Consider the following 27,752-nt stretch of genomic DNA (forward strand, 5'->3'; position numbering starts at 1 on the left):
TTTCCCCCTTTCGAAGGAAATAATATTCCTCATTCATCATATATATCTTTATGTTTTGCTAAGTTATTTTTGAGAGAATTATGCGCTGAATCCATGGCTCTGAGGCTGTTATGTAACTTCACTAGGAATTTTTTGAATAAACTATTAAGTTTATCTCATCGAGAGGGAATAAGGCACATTTATGTACTATCACATCCAGAAATAGCAATAATCCTTTGCTCATCTGTACGGCTTTCCATCCAAGGTCCTCCCTTTCCATAACTAGCACAACATGTCAGGCCTCACATCATCATTGTAGGGTAGGAAATTATTCCTAATTGCACAAGAAGGAAGAATGGCTTGCTGAGAGTCCCATAGAGATTTTCTTGCAGAGATGAGGCTGAGTGCCAGAAGACTGGACTGTTCCCTGCCCCCTTTGCTGAGCAGCATTGTCCTGATGCCGTGGCCTGTGCTTGGTGGCTACAGATTCACTGCCAGCCAAGCAGAATACTTGAACACTGGCTTTTAAAAAAATAAATTAAAAAAAAAATCAAGAAGCAGTTGAGTGGATGCAGGAGGAAAATTCCAGCTTCTTCTTGTGCTGTTGGGACCCGGTGCAAGAAAGGAGCATTCCTGTGGCAGCTGTGAGAGAACTACAGTGTCTGTGGAGTACAGTGCACATGGTGCATTTTACTGAGGCTCTCCAGTGGAAAAGAGCATAATTAACATGTGGTAATTAAAGACTGCCCTGCCTGACAGCCATGTGATTAACCATGCACTCCTGATGAACAAGCACTCATCTTTAAGTAGTCCTGTAGTCTAATGAATGTATGAATGTCAGAGATCAGGAGTGGAATCGTCAAGTAATTAGGAATCAACAGGGGTAGATGTGATACCAGTCCAGTACCTTGGTATCTGGAAGGGTCAGATGCTCTGATGCAGATACCTCATATAAACTGTTAGAAGGTGGTGGTTTTTACCTGCAGAAAAGTATGTTTCCCACCCCCTTCAACAAGTGGGCTGGTTGATGCTTAGAATCACTCAAACTCTTATCTCTTTCTGTGGAAAAAATAAAACAGATCCCTGTTGGGGGTCCAGCGTCCCCGCAGATCCCATCTAGTATAAGTGTGGTGATTTTGTTGTTCATCTAAATCTTAGCCCTTTCTTTAGTTCTAGTATCTTGAACTGGGCACAGTGGACTCTTCCTGCTGAAAAACATTCTCTTCTCTCAGTTGTGATAACAGTTCTCCTGTTTCTGTATTAAGAGAGAGGATAAATGGTAGCCTCCAGGCTCTCTCTCTGCATGTGTTGCTTTGTCATATTCCTTCCCAAAACTGAGGAGGTACCTTCTAGTCTTCCTTCACAAGGAAGGATACCCAACAGCCTTTGTCTAAGGAAAAAAGGTTTTGACCTCAGGCTGCAAACCTTGGGAAAATACATAGGCCCAAGAGGAGTAAAAGGGTGAATAGTGTGGGAAAAAAAAAAAAAAAAAAAAAAAGAACACCCACAATACATGGCACTTCTGTGGCACTGAAGAATCCCAATGCACCCTACAAACTCTCTACATATGTACAGTTTATTGTCACTCAGTAGTGAAGTCCATCCGCCTTCAGAGCTGTGGCCAGGCAGGGAACTCCACCAAAGGGGTGGGATCAGGAGCCACAGGACTGACTGTTCTGGGGATGGGACAGGACCCAAGCCTACCCAGGGCTCTCACAGACACCCATCTGCCTTTCCTGGGCTTTGAGTCAGACCTGCTACAATGGGAGGCCACAGGGGGTCTTTTCTAGCTAATGGCGGGATGAGTTTGATGCATTGTGCCAAAGACCTTTTTTTCCCTGACCTGGATTAGAGCCTGCTCTGGGAACAATGGGATGGGCTGCAGCCCAGCAGAAAGAATTTGCTGAGATGGCAGGGTCTGAGGTTTGCAGAGCAGAGCAGAGCAGAGTGCATACCTGCACTTTTTTGGCATGGGGCTCAATTTTGGGGGGACATAGCTGTTAACCTGAAGCTTTTGAACACATTGCTTCACTGTCCCAGCCAAGAGTTGCTACTGTAGTCCTAAAATTAGAAATCTATATTAGACATCTAAATATTTGCAAGCACATAATTTTCTGCCTTCTGTAAAAAAAAAATATTTTTCTGACTCTCTGAGAGTTCTGTACAGACCTGTTGGCACAAAAGGTCTAAATCATCTTTTGAAAGGCATTATCTTACTTGACCAAGACTTTGGCATTTAATGGCGAAGTAGCCCACTGAATGGCTCCTGTCTGTCAAATTAAAAACAAAGGCTGTCAAAAGACTTTAACCATATCAGTCTTTTCAAACTTGACCAACCAGTTTTGTATTTAGAAGTTTAAAAAGTCACATAGTTACCCAGACCCCTGGTTTAGGTTCACAGGTGCCTTCAGGACTCTACCTGAGATTTGCTGAGTGCCTGGGAGCCTGGAAGCTCCAGGAACTGAACACTTGTCAGGATCATACAATGAAGGTTTGTGTTTGGTTTCATGCTCTGGGTGCTGTAGCTGTCCCCTCCTTTGTCAGAAGATTTTTCCCTCTTGCTTGGCTAAATCTAGTTTCAAATCTTTAAGTCACGAGGCTACAAGTAAAAAATATCACTTGAATTTATTCTTCCAGTATTCTGAACTAGTCTCAGGGCTGGATGACCCTCTTGGGAACAAATAATCCATCTCTGGGCATCTGCTAAGTCCTAGTAGAGAGCTACTGTTAACCTTGCCCACTATCAATGTCACTTGAAGAGCAGAAATATTTTTGACCAGGGAAAATATAGTTACCTAACTCAGATATGCATTCACAGAGAAATTTGGAACACTTTTGCCTTTATTTTCTGAATAAAGAAGGAAAGTTTGGTTTAGTATTTTAGTGTGTTGATGCTAAGCATAGAATTCACTTTGTGAATTAAATAGCTGCAATTCCATGCCAACAGCAAAGGGGAGATCTGCTCAGTGAGCCATAGGAGGAAGCAGAAAGACTAGATACAGTTGTTGATCAGCCTTTCCCCTCACTGGCTAAAATACAGATCCACCCCCCATTTCTAAAGAAATGTGGAACACAAGGCTTTCAGTAAATATGATCACAGTGGTGACATTTGGGTATCACTGCCACGTTAGGCTTTAAAATACATCACTTATGTGCACAGTGTAGATATTACTGTAAGGAGTGAGCTGGCATGTGGAAACAGGGAAATACAGGGACATATGGGGCAAATAAGGCACTGTTACCATGGTAGTACCTTTCCATTTGAGAATCATAAAAGGAAATAATATTCAAGTGGCCATTTTAGCACTTTGCTTAAAAATATCTTTTGATTCTTTCTCTATCTCTCCTTTTCTCTTCAACCTTTTTCTTTCCATGTGCTCCCCGCATCCTGCACCTTCATACAGTCAAATCATCTGACCTGGCCCGGCTGCTGGCTTTACTTAGCCTGCTCAGGGGTCTCATATCAGCAGCAAGCTCAGCAGGTGCTGAAGGCCCTTCCACTTCATCTCTCACCACCTCCTCTTCTGCTTTCTTCACCCCCGGCTCTTCCTGAGGCCCTGGCTGCTCCTCCTCTCGTTCCTCCTCCTCTGCTCGTACCTTCTCCTCTTCTGGTTCCTTTGCTTGCACGTATGATGGTAACCTCTCATCGAATGCCCTGGAGAGATCTTCCAGTGGTCCCATTCCAATCTTCTCCTCAAACTCATTATAGGCTGATGGAAGGGGGCTGGGCTCAACCCCTACTTCCGTGAGAGGGAAATAGTGGGACACTGGCTTCTCTTCTTCCAGCAGCTTGTAGCCTTTGGCCTTTGGAATGGAAGGGACTGTGATGGCATGGAGGGGCTTCTCTGGGACCTCTCCAAGCTGCTCCTCTGCCGGTCTCCTCAGAGCCCTCCGGATTCTTTTCAAGATCAAATGACTGATCTCCACCAGGTTGAGGAAGAGGGACACAGAGGCCACCACCAGCATGAACATAATGAAGATGGTCTTCTCCGTGGGCCTGGAGACAAAACAGTCCACAAGATTGGGACAGGGCCACCGCCCGCAGCGGTAAAGGGGGAGAATTCGGAAGCCATACAGGAAGTACTGACCTACTATGAATCCCACCTCAAAGAGGGTTTTGAAAATGATGTGGAAGATGTACGTTCTCAGGAGAGTACCTTCCAGGCGAAACTTCTTGGTTCCATCAGGGTTGTTGCCTTTGTTTTGGTTTGGAGCCAGGGGCAGCTTCTCTTCATCCACCTCGGCTTGCTGGCGCCTCTCAGCTTCCTCCTTCTCTTTCCTCTTCTCCTCCATGCGGACGTGGTGCACAGCATGCCCGAAGTACATTAGTGAAGGGGTGGATACAAAAATGATCTGCAGGACCCAGAGCCGGATGTGGGAGATGGGGAAGGCCTCATCGTAGCAGACGTTCTCACAACCTGGTTGCTGGGTGTTGCACACAAAGTCTGACTGCTCGTCTCCCCACACGAGCTCGGCAGCCGTGCCCAGGATCAGGATGCGGAAAATGAAGAGCACCGTGAGCCAAACTCTCCCGATGACAGTGGATTGCTCGTTCACCTGCTCTAAAATGTTCCCCAAGAAACTCCAGTCACCCATTTCTTATGGTCTAAGGGAAGAAAAAACAAAGAGAAAGACCACAAATTATGCTAAATTTTAAAGATTTCAGGTTTTCCCGCTGATGTCTTTTGTTGCTTTGAGAACAGAAAGGCAGGCAGTTGCTTGCTTGATTTGCCTGTTCACAATGATTTATTAACAGAAGAAGGGCTGGGAAGCCAGAGCAAGCTGCCTGCTAAATTCTTCCTTCCATGGCTCTAAATGGGCAATTACTTTTCAGCCAGGGAGTATATTTATCTCCTTTTGCAGGTGAGAGTCTTCTGTGGCACCTTGTAGGTTCAGTTCTGTAAGTCTGCTTAAATTTTGTACACGTACAAACATTCACCAGCAATACAGTGGAACAGATTTATCAGCAGGCAGCTGCAGTGGTTAGAAGAGAGAGTGAAGCTTTCAAGCACACAAATACTTCTGCACCAGAACCCCTCATGGGTTGAACAGATCTTGAATCTGCTCCCATCTTGCACCCACACAAACCTGAATTCTCTCTAGGTTGCAAATGTCAATTCTACTTTAGCAATCACTGTTAGGTAAGAAACAGCAATTACAACACCATTACTGTGGTAGTAATGCTGTATAAGCTTAACAACTATATAGATTAGTTTTGCTATATAGATTATGTTATATGCAATATAATTATTTGGTGCTATTGCATTCCCTTCTGAAGTTAGCTGCCACACAGACAGTAGAAACAACCTGGGGAAAACAACTGGGCAAACAACTCTAACTGGAACCTAAAATGTTATTTGCTGTCTCTAAAACGTCAGTGCCACTATCTCAGGCTAACACAGAGCTGGAAGCCAGCTGCAGGTACACTATTGGAAAGCAAAGGCAGTCATCCATTTTCAAGTAATGCAATTCAAATATTACATCTCTCATTACTTTTGCATTATAAGAAATTATTCCTAGGTCAGGGCTTCATTCTGCGTATCCTGAACTTCCCACTATATCATTTCAGGCAAGGGAAGATTTAGGAATGAGGAAAATAGAGATGAAAGTTATTTTGTATGGGTTGATTTAACACATCACAGCAGTCTGAAGTCTCTGAGGAATGTGGAATATTACAGTGGCCCAGAAAGACCAACTTGTAGAGCATCACAAGTGAAACAGGGAACATTATTCATAAAATATCTGTTCACAGGGATTTAAAATTTCATCTGTTAGATACTACCTCCATCTATAGTTCCCTAAATGCAGACACATACACAAGCACTCAGAAAAGGAAGGTACAGTCAACAGCATGAAAATCTGAGTATCTAAACTTCCCTCCTCCTTCAGATACCACTGGGATATATTTGTAATGCCATATGTTGTGACACACCAACGCATACCAGTCTGTTTCAACTACTCTGTGTACATAGTCACACATAGACAAATATGCAAAATATTGAGAATTCTATGGCTCGAGGGAATTTCACAAATTTTCAGTCAAAAAAGCCCTCAAAAAACACCAAAAAAAAAAAAAGAAACCCACAAACTTATGATGGCATTTTGCTAAAGCAAGATGGACTCATATTTCTTGCATTCAAACCTTACAATATTTTTACCCCGGACACGCATGTTAGAAAATGAAGAACAGAACACAGTTCCTTCAGCTTGCACAAACACCTCATATACATAAGTGGCAAACATATAATTTAATCACCAAGGAAAATTGCTACTTTCTCAGTCATTAAAGTCGTGTAAAGAAGTGTGTTAATGTCAGCGCTTACATTAACAAGTCTAGCAGAAGATTATGCTGTTTACATACATTATCTAAACTGATTTAAACATCCTCTTTCTGCAAATTCACAAAGTACACCCAATACTTACTAATCACGTGCAACTTTGTAAAAATCATGACTGCACACAGTACAAGCTTCATTGTCCCCCAGGCACCGCAGTTACCTCCATCCCTTTCTTTCCCTGTGAGTCACACTGATATCTATGCTACCATTTGAGCATTTCCACTGCAGCACACAAGAGAACGGTCTAGGTGTGATAAACCTCATCACGCAGAAAACTCACTGTACAAGAGAAGGGAAAATGTTTCCTAACATTGTCTAACTCCATCACACGACTTGCTCACAACTTGCTACGTTTGCCTAAGCCCTCCCTGAGATCACTTCCAACTGGCCACGTTCTTCACAACTCTGCCATGCCCATCCCCTCTGTTTTCTGCAAGTGATGTGGTTCGAGGTTGCTCAGTCAGTTCAACTGCGAGCAACAATATTGGGTGAACGGATGAGGAGTAGCACAACCAGTTTGAATGTCTGGGATTCCACCTGCAAAGCAGTCGACCCCTCCAGCCTCACCAAAAGGGGTAAGCGAGATATTTAGGGAGCCACCTTTCCCCTGAAATTGCCTGTCATGAGGAAAGAGCAGGACTCTGCCTAAGCCCACTCAGAGCCAACAGGTCGGTGTTCTGAACTGTCCCAGGCTGGCTGCAGACCCCCACCCTGCGCTCCCAGATGTCGCAACCGGCGAAAGAGGCCGAACAGGTTAAGGATGTTGAGCAAGCAACTTGCCACTGTGAGAGGCTCCACCGAAGAAATGTGTCCCCCTCCTCTCTTGGCACTCTGCAGGGAAGAGTGAACTTTTGTCTCTCTTCTTCCCTACCCTAAAAGCCCCAATCTTGTCGCACGACTGAGCAGATATGACTGAATTGGCTCTGATGGTGGGTTTTAGTTGCCCTGCAATATTTAAGCTCCGAGCCAGACGGCTTTATGAAGTGAGTGACAGTCAGTGACGTGGGGAACAATAGGGAGAAAAAAATAGAGAGAGGCAGAGACACAGAGAGGAGAGTCCACTGAACATGAAAAAGCAGAGGGGGGAGAGGAACAGGCAGCAGGCAGTGAAAACCTAATACATGCATAAATGGGAGTTTGCTCAGTTAAGCAGGGACCAAAGCATCTCTGCAATTCCACTGTGGTTCAGCACAGTGTGTGTCCACACTCGCTGGTTGTTAGGTGGTGTGGTGTGGCAGGTGAAAAGGGAATGCCAACATCGCTGATAGTGGCAGCATTAATTGAATTATTTTTTTACCCTACACCCAGCTCGGACAGACAAGTTGCACTACTGATTTTCAGGCAGGAACTGAAGTATTTGGTTTATATTTGGCATTGTCAGATACTTTGGTCTGCACTTTAACATATTTTACTGGAAAAAGCATCAGAATGGGAAAAAAATATTATCAGTCAATATTAATCAAAGCCGAGAAACACCAGTTTTACAACCTCACCTCTCAGTGTCTCAGCTCTGCTTAGTTTTTCCTCCAAATGCATCTTGCATGTGCACATGTATCAAGAATGTCTAAACCAAACTGTTTGGTTAAGGAGCATAGTTGAATTCCAGCAGCCCAGCACACAGGAATGTTACCCCAGGCACATTCGCCTACCACCAGCCACCTGCAAAAATGTTGGAGAGGCCAGAGAAGAGAGGAACCACAGGCTCAGTAATGAATCCACAAGTACAACTAAATGCCCTGAGAGTTTTAATTAAAAGTCAAAGGCTATAACCTTACTCTGAGGTACGGTTTCTGTAGTCTTTCTGGAGGCATTGCTCAGAATGTGCTCTTGGTGCTCAGCTCTGAAGAAAAAGAGGATTACTGGAAGCAAGATTTGCTAAGCAGTGATACAGATGCCAGGCTCATAAAGTGATGAAGCAGCAAGTACCTCTCCTCTCTCTTTGTGCAAACTCGGCACTGAATTTAATTTCCCAGAATGGCACTGGGAGACACTCTATCTCCAGAAATGTTGTCATTTGAATGAGATATTAAAACACGAGAGCCACAAAATTTTGTACCTTCAGACCAACAGCTTCAGGCCACTCTTCTGTGTTTCTGGGCATTTGTGTCCATGTAAGTTCAGAGCTTCATCTCAGGAGTTGTCTTCCCAAACAGGTTTAGGATGATTTGCAGAGCCCCAAGGTCCAAAGCACAACTGGAGGCAGAGATGATGATTTTCAAAGTGGATTTCAAAAGAGCTAAGGCATAAGTGAGAGATGGAAAAGAGTCATATTTTGCAAGTCTGGGGACACAAAAGAAAAATCACCTTCAATGCACGTAGTTGGACTGAAAGTCATACTCTGAACACCTTAAGAAATCAATCTCCTAAACAGGGAAGCAGTAGCAGAACATATTTTAGCCCAATGCTACATAAAGCATGGGAACAGTCTTCCTGGAGAGAGGACACCCAGTGGAGAATTCACAAGTTCTAAGAACATGACATGAATAAGAAAAGGCATGATTGGATAAATGAGAGGAGCAAGGAGAGTAAGGAGGAAGAATGAGCACCTTTGTTGATTTGTTTTGTTATATACTATTGAGATAAAGTAGTATCAATGTATGAGGGAGTGATCATCACTGCCACCCTCAACCCCTCTCTGGGAAGCAGTAAAAGAGGGAGGACTGAAAAGTGCCACCAGCATCCAGCACTTTTAGAGAGTGTCTGCAGGCTGGTGCATCACAGAGGGCAGGTGGTTTAGATGTTAAACTGCCCATTCCTTTTCAAACTAAAACTGTCTTTTTGGAAAACTCAGCTCTAGCTGAACGTGCACATCCCTTCCTAGGCCTTTTCTCTCTAATATAATGAGCCAAACCCCAAATCTGGTATGTAACTGCATGGCTGTAGTCCATCTCTAAATTACATCCAGCTACTGTCAGAGACCTTTCCCATTAACCTTCTATCTGCCTTTTGCTAACACTATCCAAATATCAAACATTGTCTGACAAGTTGCAGAACAGCTTGCAATATGCAACTGTTGCAGAAATTACATTAAAGTCTGTGATTATTGGGTCTGTGCTACCTTCATCCAAATGATCAGGGCTGACTTTCTTTGGTGTCACAGAGTGCAGAGCCTTTAGCATGGGGCACATCCAGTTTTGCAGGACAATTCTGGTTTGTGGAAAACCACAGAGTCCCTTCTACTGGAGGCCTTTTATAAAGGCACCACTGAGCTCTGGGTCAGGTTGTCCAGCTCCCTAGGGCCTCCTGCCTCTGAAGAAAAGGGTCTAAATGAAAATGAAGCTGGGCAGTGAGGAATTAGTGTTGTACTGGGGCTATGCAGAGAAGTGGTTGTTTGAGATGGGCATGAAGAGGAGAAGGCAGATCATGAGAAGAGCAGGAAGGAGACTTGATTCTCTTAGGTAGCAAGGTGATGCTGGAAGTCAGGCCTACCTTTGTAGCATGAAAGCAGTGGCTGTGCAAGAAAGGAGTACAGACCATAAAAGCAAGGGTCAAGAAGTCTGGACCTCGCGTGCAGCATGTGACAATCACTAAGTCTACAAAAGGACTGCAGCACTGACAGCACCAGACTAAGAAGGGCAAACACTTTCAGCCTGTGTACCTTGGTATTTATGTTCTCATTAGGCAACCTGTAGATGTGCTGAGTACTTTCATCCCCAAAAACCAGTGCTAAAATTGTACCAGCTAGTGAAAGTAACACTGTTAACTCACAGTGGCTTTTCCTTGCCTTTGGGACTCTTCTTGCCTTCAAAGAATCATGGGCATTCCTGCACTTTTCAAATACTATTTTCTTTTGGAAAGAAGTTTGCTTCATTGCTGACTTCTCAACCTTTATCTGCTTTGAGGCTGGTGACTGAGCTTCTGTCCCTGGCACCACTGAGTCTGTGAAGTCTCCACTGCAACTCAGCCTTTTGCTCAGAGACTACGAGGTCACTTGGGGAATGTGGGATTTTTCATTCCAAACGGATTTCCAACACAGACATGATGTCAGGACAAGGCAGGGCCATGCTATTGAACAGCTCTGTTCATGCATGATAGCAGATTGTGCAATTATATAGCGCACAACCCTGGATAACGATACCCCTCCCTCAAACAAAGTTATCTTCTGGGGATCTGCTTAGCTAGGAAGTGGCACACGCCTCGTGTTCTTCTGCTGAGCACACAAACCTCTCAGTCGTGGCTGAGGCTGAATGCTGGGCATATGCATCCTCCCTGCAAGAAGCTGGGACCTTCACCCAGCACTCTCCTCTGCCAGACACTCACCCAGCTCTCTAGTAACACGTGTCCTTGTCCATCCCAGAGCCAAAGTGATCTGTCCTCTCATCACCAGGATCAGTCTCCCAGATTTTATCATCTCTCTGCCACCTACCGGTCTCAGAAGTCATGTAAAGTGTAGCCAGCCCTGGACAAGTCTTTTAGCAGACCTTACCATGTCCCTGCAAGCCTAGCAAATGTCACTGCCTGCATTTTTAGGGCCAGGCTCCCAGATTTTTCCAGGACTCTCTCTGGGCACTGGTGGATATGAATTGCTGGGGAATATATCTTGCTAGGCAGCTGCAAGCAAACCATTAAGAAAAGAGAGGGAGGAAGATATAAAGCTTCAAGGAAGAAGAAAATTGGGAAAGTATGTTACAGGAGGACAGGAACACAGGAGAGGTGAAGATAGGGCTGAGTTGTGCTGAGCCTCTAGTGGAGGATGAATACTTGTGGGAAACATGGTTTTAATTTAAGGCATGGAACCAAACTAGACAATTAATAAAGATAAGCAGGGCAAAAGTGGAATGTCTTTCAATATCTGTTAAATGCAGTTCTTCTCTGAAAATTACTGTTCTAGGAGGACCTGGGGAATTACAGGCCAGTCAGCCTAACTGTGATACCAAGAGAGATACTGGAACCAATTATGAAACAATCAATTTATAAGCAGCTAAAGAACAATAAGCTGATAAGAAACAACCAGCAGGGAATTTTGAAGAACAAATCATGTCAAACCAAGCTAATTTCCTTTTTTAACTAACAGGCCTGGTAGATGAGGAGGAAAGGGTAGGTGTAAAATACTTTGATTTCAGTGAACACTTTGAAAATATCTAGATAACAGGCTCCCAGGGCAGCAAGCAGAGTCACCATGCAGAAGGCACATGGGTTGAAGTACCATAATCAAGGGTAATTATCAGGGCTTCACTTTTCCAGCTGGGAGAATTGTGTCCCTGAAGTTCTGCCTCCAGGGCTGTTCAGTAGTTCCTTGAGTGTCTTGGACAGCAGACTAGAGGACAAAAGGAAGAGGATGACAGCTGGGCTGGGGGTCAGCAGTCCCTCCTGAAGGCAGGAGGCTGAAGTGATTGGAATTTGAGAGGAATGTGAGACACTGGGGAGCTGGGCTCCAGCTCAGGAAAAGTGGCTGCACAGACACCACGTGTGCTGCTCCAAACTCAGTTGTGACCAGTACAGCAGAGAGAGCTGGGGTGGGACCCAGTGTGTGTCTGTTTAATGAGATCCCCACAGAAGAGGACAAATGTCATTCAGAGGTGCTTTAATGCAGATTTTGTGTATGAGGCAACGGAAGCAATTATTTTGTGCATTTACTTGATACTGCTGAGCTCCCAGCAGGAACAGTGTGTCCACTCCCAGGCACTACATTTTACAGGAGATGCAGACAAGTTGGAGAAAGTCCAAAACAGAGCAGCAAAATGATAAGAGAGGTGGAAAAAAAACCCCATGACTTATAAGGAATGAATAAAATAATTGAGTTTGTTTTCTCTAGGAAAAGAACAACGGGAGGGGAGGCATGATAACAGTCTTCCAGCACATAAAAATTTGTTATAATGGGTGGAGAGACTAAACAGTTGTCCCCTACATTCACCAAAAGTAGAAAAGGAAATAATCAGCTTAATTTGCAATAAAAATGATATAGCTAAACATTAGAAAAACACTTTGCAATGGCAAGAATAGCAAAGCACAGCAGCACACTGCTTGGGGAGGCTGTAGAATCACAGGAGGTTTTTATGAAGAGGTAAACAAACATCTGTTAAGGATGATCTTACCTCATAAGCAGAAAAACAAGCAGGGGGAGAGGGAGGCTTTCTGAGGTCTTCGGCTCTATGGTTTTGGGTAGGACCAAAGACCTGAAGAAAACTCAGAGAAATATTTTCAGTTAAAAAAAAAAAATATATATATTGAGACTTTTGTGGGCTTCTGAAAAACCAGCCTGGGGGGACACTCAGATCTGGAAGCAGGCTGACTGTGCCAGTAAGGAATTCCACTTGAGTTAATGATCTCCTCCGGAGTGGGGTAATTAGCTGGGGCAGTGAGAAGAGCAGGGGTGCTGTCCTGCTTCCCGCTGCTCAGCCCAGGTGTCCCCACACTGCTGTCCCCAGGGCACCTTCAGGGCAGTCACAAACACGTTCTTTGCCTCCAGGGAGGGTGTGGGATCCAGGGCTTCCCTCTGGCTGCCCTGGAAGGTCTGTGACCCTGGCAGGGGGTCAGGAACCCCCTGAACAGAGCCCCCAGAGACACTGTCTGTGATCTCTGTCCTTGGAAAAGAGTTTTCAATCTTACAGGATGAATTACAAGCCCTGAGTGTTTGATATAAGTAATAATTAAGTGTGACACAGGTGCAAAAGTAAAATTTTAGGATTCTAGATTAGGGGTCCAAAGGGGACAAGACGGAGGAAATTGGGTGTGTCTTGTCCTTTTTCTCCTTCTTCATGCCCTCCATGTTTCAGTGTGGTGTTGGCATTTTTCTGTTGGTTTAGGCTGGGAACACACTGTTCAACGTAGGTGACAGATATTGGCACATTATTGTAAATCCAGCACAGGGAGTTTCTGGTATTTAATGTTTGTAACATCCCACTGAGGGCAGAGCCCCACACGCTGCCCTGCAGGACAGAGCTGCGGCAGGGCAGCAGAACATGTTAGAGATAAACAGAATAAACAACCCTGAAACCAGCACAGACCAGTTATGGCTTCTTTTGGCAGTGGGGCAGAGAGACAGAGACTTTCTACAATCTCGGAATCATCAACACCTCAGATTCCGAGAGGAGGGCTCTGAAGGTGCTGCAGACGTAGAGGTGTTCGCTCACCGTAAGCCCATTTCAGCCCGTTTGCTGCTCTCTCGCCCAGTCCAGCCCTTCCCAGCGGTGCTGCTTTCTCCGAGCTCCGTGTCCCGGCTCCGCTAGCGGGCGGTGTCTCCTCACCCGTGCGCCGGCTCCAGGGATGCTCTGCGGGACCGGCAGCGCCTCGGGCGCGCTGTGCCTTCCCCGGGCTGCACCCACCTTCCTCCCCACTCACTTCTTAACCTTCGTCTGCGGACACAAAGCCAAGCACGGCACACGCATGCGGTGCTGTAATGGCTATTCTGAATACGGTTTTTTCACTTTTACTATGGTTAAATAGATGGAGTTAAGCCGACATGAAGATCATTTTGCTGTCTCAAATTTTACCTATAGACTCAGTGTAAACTTCGTTGACAAAGCACCTTTTTAACTAGTAAATTCTGTACTTTCACCTGAACCTGCTTCCCTTTTCCAGCAAATACTTCATAGGTATACCAGCTGACCTGCATGATTTTCCCTTTAACAATAACGTGGTTAACAATAGAAATTTCACTAAAATTATATCAATAGTAAAAAATCATTAAAATTAAAAAGAACAAGTAACGCAAAAATGATGAATTCTCATGTGTCAAAGGTGGGTGCTGTGCTACTGTAGCAGCAGCAGGAAGAGTACTCCTTTAGACACATTGCATGGATCAGCATAATTTCACTTAAAACCTGACCAGACTTTTTCTAGAAGCATAGATCATTAGAAATTGTTGGTTAGAAATTAGAAGCTCTTAGTGCATCTGCAATGGCATTTCTGAAGAGCAGCACTGAGAGCCCAGAGCTCATAGGTAAATTGTTAAACATGCATTATACACAGAATGCCTTTCCCTAGGTCCCCATATAACCTCCTCTTACCTGTCCCTTTCTCTGCCTCCTGCCTACAACTTTCGCCCTGGTCACAGAGATGGAGCACGTCACTGAGAAGATATAAAAGCACAGGCACACTGCATACTTAAGTGGTCCATGGACTCAAATTTCTCTCAGCATATATTCGAGGTTATGGCTCTTCCACCAGTGCTGAGACCCTCAGGAGAGGAGCAGAGGAGCTGCTATCAGGAGCTGGGAGGTACCAGGCCAACCAGGGAACATGTTGCTTACAGCCAATCTGGGCTATGTGAAGTGGATCCAGGGAAAGCAGTGACAAGTACCTGATAATACTTCTGGTAATTAATTGCTCCAGGCCTGCCAGTAAAAGAGGAGCTAATAATATCTCCCAGCCTCTTGAGGGGATCTCCATATGTTTGTTTTATCAAGACTTTTTGTAAAATCTCTTAACATTCCCAGGCAGAACAAGCTAGAAGGGACAAAGCTTCTGAAAGATGGGAACAAGTCTGTATGTCTGGAAGCATCCCATTATCTCACTGTCCATGGGGGTTTTTGCCTTCCAGTTTTTGATGGGGGCTCATTCCCTACTCCTTTCTCTCTTCTTCTGGGCTCTTCTCACACCACCAAGGCCTGCCTTGCTGAGTGGTAGGCTCAGGGCTCTCAGGAGCGTTGTCACCACCCACTCTCCACCTTTATCTCCCTGCCTTCATTTCCACACCACAAACCCAGTGAAGGTGCATTCTGCACACAGGGTGTGAAGGTGGCCCAGGAGAGCTCACCAGCAGGTCAGGGCAGGGAGGGGGATGGCAAAGCAGGCCATTATCTCCTCTTCCCATCCCAAGAGATGTGCATACCTGCTGTGCACTTTGGCTGACCTCAGCTTCCCATTTCCCACAGCAGAGCACGTTCCCAGCCTCTCTGGGGAGGACATCCGTGGGGATGGTTCCTGTTTCCCTGCCCTTTCAATCTTCCTGAGCCTGATATGATTGTTTCTTTGGGCACAGTGTAAAAGATGCCAGCAAGGAACGGAAACCTCTCATGCCTCAGCAATTCATTTAGTGAAGGAGGTTATTGAACTTGGAAGCTGTTGAGCCAGTAATTTTCATTTCCTGATCAAGAAGACAACCCGTCCATAGATACATCTTTCATCCAGAGGTGTTCAGCATTCACTGAGACAATTTGGCTTCAAACTAAAAAAGAGCCAGATGGAGGAAGGCAAGGATTATCTATGTACAGACCTGCCTAGAAAGCATAGGTGTGAGAGCCAAAGGGCTTCTCCCATTTGGAGAGGCCTGGAGAGTTTTTTCTTCTTTATTTTCAGCAAGCATCAATCCCTTGCAGCCCTGTTACTGCTCAGTGAATATGATATTCCTAGGAGGAATATGGTTTAAAGCATGTTGTGATCCTTTTAAAAGAAGCATGGGGGTCCCCCATCATGTGTGAAACGTGGCAGAATTTTAAGGAGCTGATTCTATGGCAAACTTCTAAATCCCACCTTAGCACAGCAACTGTAGAATACTCTTCCATGTGCCCTGAATTATGAGGACCATTCTTGTCTGATTGATAAACATCATCCCAGTGAATGCAGCTATTACAGGTAGCTCCTCAGCAAAATGTAGGCATGTTTTTTAATGGGCTGTGTCTCTCCAGTCCCCAAAGCTCTGAAGCAAGGACACGAGCTCTAATATTTCTATTTGCCCCCCTGCTTTGGCTCAGGGTGCAGCAGGTTTGGTGGGCTTAAGTCCCCCTGAGCAGTGCTGAGTTTCTGCAGCTGCAGCCCCGACTCTGCCTTCCAAAAGTGTGCCCTCCTTTACAGGAACACAATACAGAAGTCAGGTCCATTCCAGTACATCCTCTTTAGCTGCATACAATTGTGGCATTCCTTTCCAGTTTATGTTCATCAAGGCTTTGCCTTCCCAGGGGACTACAGCTGTAAGACATTGGAATAAATGCTGGCATGGCTTGTAATACAATATTAAAATCAATAGGTATAGCCCTAAGACAGACTGGGGCAAAAATAAAAGTACTTGCTAGCCTGTTTGTGACTTTGAATCACAATTTCCTAGTTATCAGTATTCAATATTTGTGAGTTGGTGCTCCAGTAACAGGATTGATGATTTGGATGGATAACCAAGAAATACTGAAATATGGCAGCACTGGTTACTCAAGCACTCAACAAAGGAAAAAAATTAAGTTATTGCTTAGCTTAATACATGACGATGTTGCTGACTCAATAAACAGCCTTGGGGATTTTTAAATGGTCTTAACATCTTCCTCATCTGGCAAACTTTAAATCCAAATTGAACAAAACTTGTATTTCCCTTATGAGCATGGGTAAAGTGATGGCAGAAATGAGAGGCTGGTAGCAAGTTCACTGATCTCCAGCTCGCTGCGCTCTTACATGAAAGCAGAAGAAGGTCCAAACTGGTAATGCAATGCTTTAAAAATATATGTTTCTTTAAAAAGTCCTGTTTTCCAGCCTTGAAGAGAATTCTGGGCTAAACAAACACAAAGTTTTTATTTAAAGCATTTAAATACAAAAATATAAATGATCACTAGCAACTGCTTTAAAATTATTTACAAGGCACCAAAAATACACAACTCCTAGCAAAGAAAGAATAGTGCAACTGAAAAAACAGAACCTGATGTAAAATTGAAATAAGGCAGCTTGAAGTATAACACATGTAACAAGCAGTATGAGAGAAGTCAAATATAAATTAGAAGATAAGAAATAGAAAAAAATATGATGGAGGTGAAAGGGGAGAAAAAGACTGACAAAGGTCTTTTTTTCAAAAAGTAAATTAAGACCAGAATGAGTCTGACTCATAGTATTGATCTGTTATCAGATGGAAATCTTAGATTATTCAATAACAATGCAGAGAACAACAAAAGAAATCAATAAATACTCCTGTTCTACTGCTGAGAGGAAAAGTAGTTGATGAAGACCTCGTTAATGACATGTCTATTCTTGTAATACCTCAGAGGAGTTAAATACCACCTACTAAATCAGGCATTTTAAATCACCAGGACTAAGAACCAGCACTGAAAATTTCTAACTTTCTTTCATTTTGTTTTTTTTTTTTCATAAACTGCATACATCATTTAATTATTATGTTGATCTTCTGTACTTCTTCCTGTAATGGGTTAGTCCTGGAGGAGAAGAAGAAATTCAATAGTCTGGCATTTTTACAGACTTATGTAGAAGGGCATAAATATTTTATAATTATCTCATAATACTCACAGGTAACTACAGACCTGTGATAGGATCTTAGACCTGAATTAAATAATGAAGTGGTTAACAAAGAACACAGGGAATAAAAAGAGGGAAATATAACTATGGGCAACCAACAGGGGTTTATAGAAAATTCACTCTACTGATCTGTGTTCCTATTTTTCTCTGAGGAAATTGCATGTACAGTTGTTAAATATAACAAAACTGGTACAATATACTTGAGATCCTGGAAGGCAGTTTCCCTTCTATCATGTGGCACTATGATTAAAGAACTTGCTTGGCATAAAAATAAGGCAGCGGTCATCAAACAGACTATAAGTGACCTATCAGACTGGTTCCAAAAGACAATTGAGAACTAGAAGTGATTTGGTTTTTTTTTTGTAGTGTGTTTGTACCAAGATCCTGGATGGTGTCTGGTATCAGGATATTTTTAGTCAATAACCTGGAAGAAAACATCAAACATTTTACAGAAGTCACCAAGTCCTGGAGAAGGATCATGCAGATCTAGAGCACCCGTGATGGCTCAGAGGGCTGGACAAACAGAGACTGGGTTTGCTTTAGCACAGGGAAGGGAAGGGCAGCTCCGGCCCTTCTGCAGGGAGAGCAGCTGTAGCTCTGCTGTGGAGAACTTTGTCCCAGGAAGCAGTGACTTCCTGCAGGGCTCTGAGCTGTGAGAGCTGAGGAGCTGCAGGAACTCCCACTGCACATCTCAGGGTTGACATGTAGAGACAGGGTGGACACATGTCCATCCTGCCTGGTTTATCCTCCAATTTTCATGGAAGCCCTCTGCTGTCAAAAGCTCCTGTTATGTGTTCTCCATGAGCCCTAATTAATCAAATTAGAAAAATAATGTTTATATTCTGGTTCATATGCCAGCTTATTTTAATGCCTACCTGCTAGCTTCAATGAAAAGGTGTCAAGGCACCCCCCAGAATTATCTTCTTACCTTGTACTGATCACAGGAGACTGCAGATCTACACATGCACTGCTGGTATGCAATTTTAAGGGCTCAAATCTGCTCATCTCCATCCACCTCCCAAAAATAATTTATGATCTGTGAGGTAGCCTAGAAAGCAGAGCCACAAGTGGTGAAGTGCTGCGTCACCCTGAGGATTCTTACACAGCATGAGGGTGCCAGCAACCTCCTGTTTGGTACTGCACCATTTCAATTCCATTGGAGCACAAACACCAGTCCTGGGGGCTATTGATGAACCTACAAAGACTTCTGAACAACCTGGAGATAGACACTTGCATGAACAAATGCAAGTGGTCTTGCATCCCCCTGATGCCAAAGAGCAGTCAATGATGAATCTCAGATGTCAAAGGCTGGAACCACCCCATTTTTCTGGAAACTAGTCCAGTGCTGTTGCATTCTTTGACTGACAAAGCATGGAAAACATGGATGTCTTCGAAGCATCAGTCCTGGGAAAAACAAAGTCTGCCAAAGAATTTAAGGAAAGGTTCTTTGTTTAAGGAAAGGATGCCTGCACTTGTCTGGCTAGAAAGGTCTCATTCATGGAACAATAGAACAAAATAAACAATACAGGGTTTCTTCTAGGGCAGCGAAGAGGCTGGCTAAAGCTGGGACTTCTAGAGGCAGCATTTAATCTACAATGTGTCCTTAGAGAGAAGATAGAGATTCTGTAGATTGCCATGAAAGGAGATCTGTGAAACTGCCAAGAGATCCTGATGATCCAGGTCCAACTCTCCCTTTTAGGCAAGGTATTTAACAGTGACAAAAGTAAAGATGGTTGAAGGCAGACCACTCATCCCTGCCCCATGGAAACCACTGCTACAGGCTGGGCCTGAGCCCTGAAGGACTGCATTTATTTATCCAAAAGGTTTCAACAGCTGTGTTTGCTACTGAGAGGGGAATGGGCTTCTTGGGAAGTATTTCCATCCAGGCAGCAAAGTCCCCATGCAGCAGGGACAGAGTGTTCTTAATGACTCATTAACTCGCTGTTTAGCACAGCAATAAGCCCTGGATAAGGAAAGAGCCAAGAGCAGCCCTGATTGCCAGAGAGGGGTGGGGTAGAGCAGAGGTCCCTGCAGAGGTCCTGACAAAACCTCTCACCTTTACTCCCCACAAGCAGATCTCCACCTCGGTGGCACCACGAGCACGGCTCGTTCCGGTACCACAGAACACAGAATGGGGCTGTACCATGTTTCTGGCAAGAGCCATCAAGGCCAAAAGCTGCAAGGCCTGGAGAAGGTCTCCCGGGGCCCGTGTGCGAGCACAGCCGCCCTGACCGGGTGCTGATAACATTGTGTGCCGGGGCTGGCACAGGCCAGGTGCAGTCACAGGAGGAAAACGCTTCCCACCCCGCACGGCCTCGGCAGCCACATCCACAGCTCCCCACACGCCCCACCCAGCCAGCCCTGCTGCCCTGCCTGGCTTTCCTGGCTGCCCTGGGCTAGGGCTGGCTCACAAGTGGCCATTGTGTTTCCTAGGAAGTTTTGTCACTCTTACAGCAAGGACCTGGCCATGTGTGCAAAGGCTCAGAGCCTCTGCTGGCACCTCTTGATGCTGTCCCAGCCTCCACCCTCATAGACGCCCATCCTTCTCCTGCTCTCAGAGCTCATTTCTAATGGCACACTGCACCTCTGATTCTTCCACAGGCACAGACTTGGCCTCTGACTAAGTTTAAGTCTTCAGGGAATAAGGTAAGAAAACCCCACAAAAACCTGGCATCATGGGACTATAGCTTTTCCACCAAAAAAAAAAAAAAAATTCAGATGTTCATTGAGGCAGCAGAAGGAAAAACTCATTCTAGTTTGGCTAAGAAATACAAGAGAGTAACAAGGTTTAAAGTTTGAAATGGATGACAGAGCCATAGATGATGGTATGTAAAAGTAATGTCTTGATTTGGCTAGAAGAGAATTAAAGCACCATTGATAGATGTCAGGAATGTCTTGATTTGGCTAGAAGAGAATTAAAGCACCATTGATAGATGACAATTAGTCATCACTGACCAATTCACTGGACACTGATGAAGTTTCATTTACTTTGGGATATCAGTGCAACATAATCCAATAAAAAGGTGAAGCACACACTGGTGAGTGTTTGCACAGGGCAGGGTGAAAAGGAGCAGTGCCTGGACTGAGAGGGGGAATGCCTTTGCCTCTTTCCCTGAGGTCCCAGTTCTCAGCCCCAGAGCTGCCAACAGCTGTGAGCCAACATCTGACTGTAATGCCAGGAAGAAGTGGCAGGAGCATCCAGACCCACATCTTCACAAACTTGCATCAGAAAACTTGGCAGAAATCCTTCCCATCTCTACAAGGGTCCACTTTCTGACAAAAATCCAGCCACAAAATTAAAGCCTTGTGGGAAGGATCCTCCAAAACCTCACCGAGTTTTTCTAGTGGTTAATTACAGATGGTGTTTAAAAAATAGTGCTTTTTCTCACATCATCTTTTGGTGTTTTTAATCCAGTTTCACATTCCTGCTTTTGGGTCTTAATGCCCCTCAGTCTGCTAGGCCACAGGAAGTTTTTTCTCCTTGTAGGTATATCTAGACACTGAAAAGGTTACCCTTCAGCTTTCCCTTTTCACCCCACCTCTTCAACCTCTTTTACTGGAAGGCACACTTCCAATTCTTTAACACCCTCAGGCATTGTCCCTGAAACCTTTCATCCAGGAATTACCAACAAAAGCACTAAACAGAGTACATGGGAAGTGACATGTTAGTACTAAATCACACACACATATACACTCAGCTCTTCCTAGAACCATTCTGTTTGAGGTTATTTACTGAAATCTGCATGAGTTTCCCCAGCTACAGCATCCTCCTGGAATTCTGTAGTCAGCCAGTGAGCTGCACCAGCCCCCACTCCTTCCTGAGACAAACTTGCCAACTGATAAATGTAGCCTGTATTCCTAATTCTTTGACATGTGACTTACAGCAGCTAATGTTATGTTTGGCCCCATCTTTCTGAGTCATCCAGACTATTGCAGTAATGTTTTCTTGGTTTGTGGCTGGATTTTTTTTTTTTTTTTAATCACTGATTTTTGAGTCATTCTTACTGATCAGTTACTATCTTGCTGTCTTGCTCAATAGCATTGAGCCACAAATGACCAACTTTCCAACATTTACTCCTCCTTACAACTACACATCTCCACCCATTTGGAGCACTGATGGGTTTCCCCATAAAGTCCTAACATCTGCACTGCAAAAAAACAGCAACAGCAAAGCTCTCTAGATGCACTGTAGCAGCACCACCTATTCCTGGCTCAGCCTACCTCGTGTAATTTGACTCTCAGAACTTTAAGTAAAGTCAACATTCGGTGAGTGTTTCTGTAGAGCCTACCACAAACAGGACCACAGTGAGGAAAGTTTTCTCCTCTCTGGCTGGGACAAAAACAAGCTTAAGCACACTCTCAGCTCCGTCCTGTGTCAGAAAAAACATCCTCAATGCACCCTGAAATACAGGATTACCACAGGACTGGGCACCAGGGAGATGCATGACCTGCAACAGGGGAGCTGAATCAGGAGCTTAGATAGTCACAGTTTTCTTTATAACGTTGTATACCCAAACCTCTTCTCACATCAACTTTTCAGTTGTTAAATACACAAATATGCGATTACATTTCCATGCCTGGTTTCCTCAGAGGCAGTATACAAATTACAAATAAGCAAATATATGGATTCCTTGACTTCCAAGGGATTTTTTTGAGATTAACTACTTAACCCCTAATTACACCAACGCTAGCTGGCTAATGAATAAGGTAAGGCAACACCCTTGGCTGGTAGGATTCACAATAGAAAAAAAGGCATTTCATCCCACGGAGGAAAAAAGGGCTCATGGATCTGGCAATCTTACCATGCAGATTTCCCACCTGGGACAGGGTCACATAGTCTGTACCTACAGGAATATCTGAGCTTCACATTTTACTGTAGGATCACTTTACAAGAAGGTATGAAATCCCATGGTTTTGCTCTGTGTAAACAAATAGTCCAGGTGAAACAGGTCCTACCTGGACAGGCACTTTTCCTCCACCTGTCATAGCTGATGAGTGTGAGAACAACCTACCTGCTAGGAAATTTTAGTTTAGCTGTAAGGGACACTTCTGTTCCTGCATCATCCAAGTGGTTTACATTTTAGTAACCTTCAGTTCAGTCCCCTGTCTAGGACCAGGCAAAACAGAGCAATGCCTTGCAAATAATTCCAAAGCACCAACACCCTGTAAACTCTGCACCCAAAGGAATGGCTGTGGGGACAGACCCATGGAGATCTTTTATGCCAAAAGCCTACATGCTAAGAACAGCTTCAGAGTCTCAAGCTGCAGCACCACTGTCTTCAAGCTAACCAGAGGAGTAAGGATAAACACAGCATCCGTGACTACTGCCTGTGGCACTTGCCCTGTGATGCACAAAGTAAAATACCAAATGCATTCCCTTGCTCATATCAATCTTCACATTACTTTAGGGAATACAGGCTTACTCAGAAATCTGATACAGAGGAGCCAGACCATGCTAGAGCCACAGCACCTCCCCCCAGATGAATTCAGGATTGTTATATAGGTGATAAATTCTACTCTCATTGAGAGAGCAGCAGGGCTTGGGGACACACCATTTGTGTACTTGCCCCCACAGAGGCCATTAGTCTACATGGCTGAAAAAATACAGTGTTTATGGAGTGCATTTCATGGCTGAGCCACTTCTCCATTGTACAAAACAATACTAATAGTTCTCCCACCTTTGCCTAATTATTTTCTTCCTCTTTCCTGCCTTCTTTTTGTTTTGACTCCTTCCTCTTTCTGTCTGTCTGCTTCAGCTTGATGGGACTTTGATTTTCTCTTTGCCCCATGACTCTCTCTTCAATACCATCTTCTTGGATGATCTACACCAGTAGCACTGGGCACTTCTGTCCCAACAAGTGATGAGCTTCATCCTCCCCACAAAAGCATGTCTCAGTAGTATTAGACCTGTTCAGAAAAGCAGACAGCTCCTGAGTTCTGTTAGGGTCCTTATTTTTCCATACAGGAAGAGCCTGTTTATAGCCTGGAGCTTGCAAGGAATTTGAAATGCCTTCTCCTTCCACTTGGAGGGCAAGCAGCTGAAGAGAGCAGGAATCCTGCCTCCCCTCACAAATATCTTGGCATTCCAGATATCAGCCTTACCTTTAGATCCTGCAAATACCTTTAGACCCAGCAAATATGCTATCACATATCCCAGTGTTTACCCAGCCTGTGCAATCTGATAGGCCACCTATACTGAAGGGGGTGATTAACATCTAAGAAGGGATGGGAGGCAACCTTCCATACAGCCATGATATATTTTTGGGAAGGGCAAGGCAAAGTCAGAAGGTCTTACTAAACCCTTTGATCCTTTAAGTTTCTGGTTACCAAATGACCACCAGTGTCCTTTTCATAAAAGCATTTATTCTTAGCTGCATGAATTCCCATCCCCATTTCTGCAACATTAGCTTCTACTCCCAAGCTACATCTTTCCTCCCAGCTACCCCAGCAGCTCCAGTAACCCATTCCCCAAATGCTCTCCTTTTCCTGACTGAAAACATACCGTGCATCTTGCTTGCTGCACCCTTCTCTCACCTTCTACAATATCCCAATCACTTGACACGAGCAGCCAGCAGGACACACTTTGAAAACTTCCACTTCTAAGACCTTCACACAAAGACAGTAAGAGACTCTGCTTAATTCATGGAGTTCTCATAGCTTCTCTCATTCCCCTGACAGTTGTACAGCTGCTACATCTGCTGCTGCTAACAAGACTTGTTCTTAGCAAAGCACAGCAGGAACTAAAGAAACCTAATTCTGGCAACATTATAATACCAGAAACACTCCCTCACTTTCTTTAACTTCATGCTCTGCTTTTTATTTTCTCTGTTCCCTTTTTCTTCTCCTCCTCCTCCATTTTTGCTGGCATGGTGAACTTTTTTCACCAGGTCAGCAGCAAACAGGGGCAGCTCAGCTGGTAGCTCACATCCCCTCACTGCTGCACAAAGAGTGGAGGTGGCTGGCACTGGGTGCCTCAGAGGAGCACCAGCAAATACCAGCACCCTTACGGGATGCCACATCAGATATCTATGGAAAAACAGTTGCTGAGGGCATGGTTTCATAAGGACATGGATATCTCACCCCCACCTGTAGCACGTGTATCCACCTGAAAATGGGACTCACCACCTTGCTGTCTTTCCTGGTCTATGTACAACATGTAGGGGGGGTGTCATAAAGCACTCAAGGAAAAAAAGTGATAAAATTATAGTAAGTCTGGCTGGTGGTGATGTGGCCCAATAGGCCACTAATTAGGATGTTTCACTAGAATGTGGGAAAAAAGAAGAAAAAAGTCAAGATCAATACTTCCTCCGTTTGACCTCAAGTGTCTTGGACAAAAGGATCTGCCCTTCAGGCTGGAGCACATTCTAGAATGAAATTGACTCAAATCTGAAGTGGAAGCTCTTTAAAATTTCAAAGAAAAACCTGTATGAGATCTAGCTCTGGCAGAGGGATCCCAGTGGAGAGAAGCAAGAACTAGATGCCATCCTCAGGCTGTTACAAAATACAGACTTTGTGGCATTACTGACATTGACCAGAGACAAGGTGGCATCAGCAGCACTGGGAATACAAGTATTGCTCTCAAAGGGCTAACAGTGGGTGCCAGGTGGCACACTGGCAACAAACACCTTAGTGTTCCCTTGCCCAACTCCTAGCTGGGCAGACAATCAGTATTCACGTCAAGAGGAATTAGTTTTTCACTGTTTTCAAGGTGTTATGGTCTCGAGCCTGCCTAATATGAACAGAGTTTAAAAATATATTAAAATTACCAACAATATTAAAGTGTAGTATAATAAATTTTGAAGGCTTGGAAAAGAGGCATAGAGGAGCTTTTGAATCAGACTGTATAGATAGAAAGTCAGGTTTCAGAGGAAAAAAATGATGAGATTTCATATGTTCATATGCAAGGCAGGGCTTAGATACAGTAAAAGGTGTGGGGATCTGAGTGTCACTGTCAGAGAAAAGAGCAGAAGTGCTGGGAGTGATCAAGAGTGGCGGTCTTGGGAAAAGACCCAGGTTTCCCACACTGAGTTCCAGATGTTGGTGGGGGATGATGGAAGACTGGAGAAATGGTGAGGCTTCGAAATAAAAAGATGCTAGCACAAGATGTTGGACAGAAACAAAAGAAAGCGGAAGAGGAGAACACTTCAAAAACACAGAAAATATCAGAGTTGATGGGAAAAAAGTAAAAGACTCCTAAAGGTGACTGGGGCAACACTAGATATTCCTGTGAGAAGAGCTTTGGGACTATAATTTTGAAAATAAACTTTGAGGTACCCCAGCAAGTATTGAACTTGGCAAAGCTCATGTCAATACAGGGAATATGGAAGGAGTTTGCTCCATTCTGCAAGTTTGCAGCATGTGGAAGTGATTACAGGGATGATTCCAACAGCAGTGCTATATAAGAGATCTGGGTTAATAGCATTCAATGAATAACATTGTACAGAGTAGAGCTGTAGCCAAAGAAGAAAAAAAAAAATACACCAAGAGCTGCATAAGCCTATTGTCTCAATAAGACATAAAATAAGAACAGCAAGTCAAATTGAAACCTTTCACTGATTTCACTGCAAGTTTCTGTTGTTAACTGTAATTCCTTTCTCTAAAGAAGCCCCTTGTTTCACCTTTAATCACTTAGAATATTTGGACCAGTAAAGGTGAAGTCAAAACTTCAACCATGAAAAAAAGTAAAGGACTTTGACCCCATGTTCTGTGGTAAAATCTTTAGAGGTTTTTTTCAGCAAGGAACTCTGGCATCATAGATTTTCTCTCCAGTTCAGGAAGAAGGACACTAAGTTTAAGACCCTTTAATTTTTTTTTTAGCAAAATAAAGGAAAAGAACATCTAAGTTTCACACTCAGAAGGAAAATTCTTCTTTTCAGCCAGCCAGGTTTCATTGTTCTCCTGTAGTGGCAAGATACTGTTCACCAGTTTAGCAGCAGTTAGAGGTTTCAAAAATTACATACCTGCTCAGCAGATGCTCAGGATTTTATATTCAGGGACCCTTAGTTCAAACCCATCAAGAGGACTCTCCCAAGGGTATCAGTGCAAGTTGCTCACCTATTAAAAAAAAAAAAAAATTATAAAACTACCTTTAAAAATTGCTGTGTGCCCACAGGTAGGCCTAGAGATAAGGTAGCAGTAACATGTGAGAAAATAATACCCTTTTTTAGTGATAACTAAAAAAGCACCAGAAGTACTTAGGTGTTTAATACCTCAGGAGAGAGAAATGTTATTACTGGAGAAGAAAGAAAAAGGAAAAAAAAAAAAAAAAAAAGAAACCCTGGGCATTCCTTCCCAGCTCTACTGTTTATAGAGAACTAACACTCTGCAATCACTTCACATGGCTAACACTTCCAACTCATTAGGTATGGGAAAGTCCCAGCAAGCCCAACTCTTGCAAACCACCCCAATTCTGACCCAATATTCACCTGCTGCCGTGCCCATCCCATGGCGTACACCTTGGAGATCATCCTGCCCTTGCCTTGTCCCGGCTTCGGAGCGTTCCTTTGTTACCTTGCTGTGCCCTGGAGCCCCGGGCTGGTCTCTGGCAGCTCAGGCTCCCATGCTCTGCAAGGTTTTCTGCAGGGCTGCTCAGCAGATCACCCCGGCCCTGGCATTTTATCGGCACCGCGCGAGGTGAGCACAGACACGATAAGGAAGCGCTAAAAGTCAACGAGGTGCCACTGACAAGGACTGAGCTGGGCTCACGCTTCCCCACGGCCCACGTGTGTGGTGACACTGAGCAGCCCAGGCTCCTTCTCACCAGCTGCTGCCTTGGAAGGAGGCACCTTTCACTCTCTCCTCTCGGTGCGCAGCCTCCTGTCCATCCATCCATCCACCCCATCTCCACTGGAAGCTGTCACAACTCCAGCCCTGCAGCGAACAAATTTTTTCTTACGAAACACTCGTGGGTTCCTTGGTGAGCACTTAAGAGATTTTCATTGCTCAAACACGCTGATGGATGTGTCTCCTTGCCTGCCTACCATTCCCTCCCAGGGAGGAAAAATTTGCTGCCTTCAGTGACTTCTTTCCCAGGCAAGCACTCCCATATGCCTGGAGCAGAGCCCCCAGCAGCATGCCTGGCATACACACCACAGAGATTAGCCCCCTGCTCAGGCAAACCCCCAAGGCCTGAGAAACCTGCTGTGACTAGCAGCTTGATTAGGACTTAAGTCTTTTTCCACCAGATTTTCAGGGGAAGGTGAATAAGCTCATGAGAAATTTATTTCTGTTGTGCACCCATGGTCCCTGAGCTGAGTCCCACGAAAG

General features: G+C 44.4%; 1 protein-coding gene across 5 annotated transcripts; it reads right to left on the minus strand.

Moving 5' to 3' along the window:
• Window positions 1-2,309: 2,309 nt before the first annotated feature.
• On the minus strand, window positions 2,310-27,077 carry GJA8 (gap junction protein alpha 8). 5 transcript variants are annotated; one of them, XM_085560230.1, is made up of 6 exons: window positions 26,912-27,077; window positions 26,447-26,540; window positions 13,391-13,612; window positions 12,353-12,433; window positions 8,374-8,553; window positions 2,310-4,585 (listed from the first exon to the last, which is right to left on the minus strand). In XM_085560230.1, the coding sequence occupies exon 6, from the start codon at window positions 4,573-4,575 to the stop codon at window positions 3,376-3,378; it is 1,200 nt and encodes a 399-aa protein (XP_085416356.1). In that variant the 5' UTR covers window positions 4,576-4,585; window positions 8,374-8,553; window positions 12,353-12,433; window positions 13,391-13,612; window positions 26,447-26,540; window positions 26,912-27,077; the 3' UTR covers window positions 2,310-3,375. The 5 variants fall into 5 exon arrangements, with proteins under 5 accessions (XP_085416356.1, XP_085416397.1, XP_085416444.1 ...); XM_085560271.1 differs by lacking the exon at window positions 13,391-13,612 and having other exon boundaries at window positions 2,806-4,585; window positions 26,912-27,076; XM_085560318.1 differs by lacking the exons at window positions 12,353-12,433; window positions 13,391-13,612 and having other exon boundaries at window positions 2,806-4,585.
• Between the last annotated feature and the right edge of the window lie 675 nt (window positions 27,078-27,752).

The sequence above is a fragment of the Lonchura striata genome, chromosome 1, assembly GCF_050655825.1.
Source record: "Lonchura striata isolate lonStrDom1 chromosome 1, ASM5065582v1, whole genome shotgun sequence".
Taxonomy (NCBI): domain Eukaryota; kingdom Metazoa; phylum Chordata; class Aves; order Passeriformes; family Estrildidae; genus Lonchura; species Lonchura striata.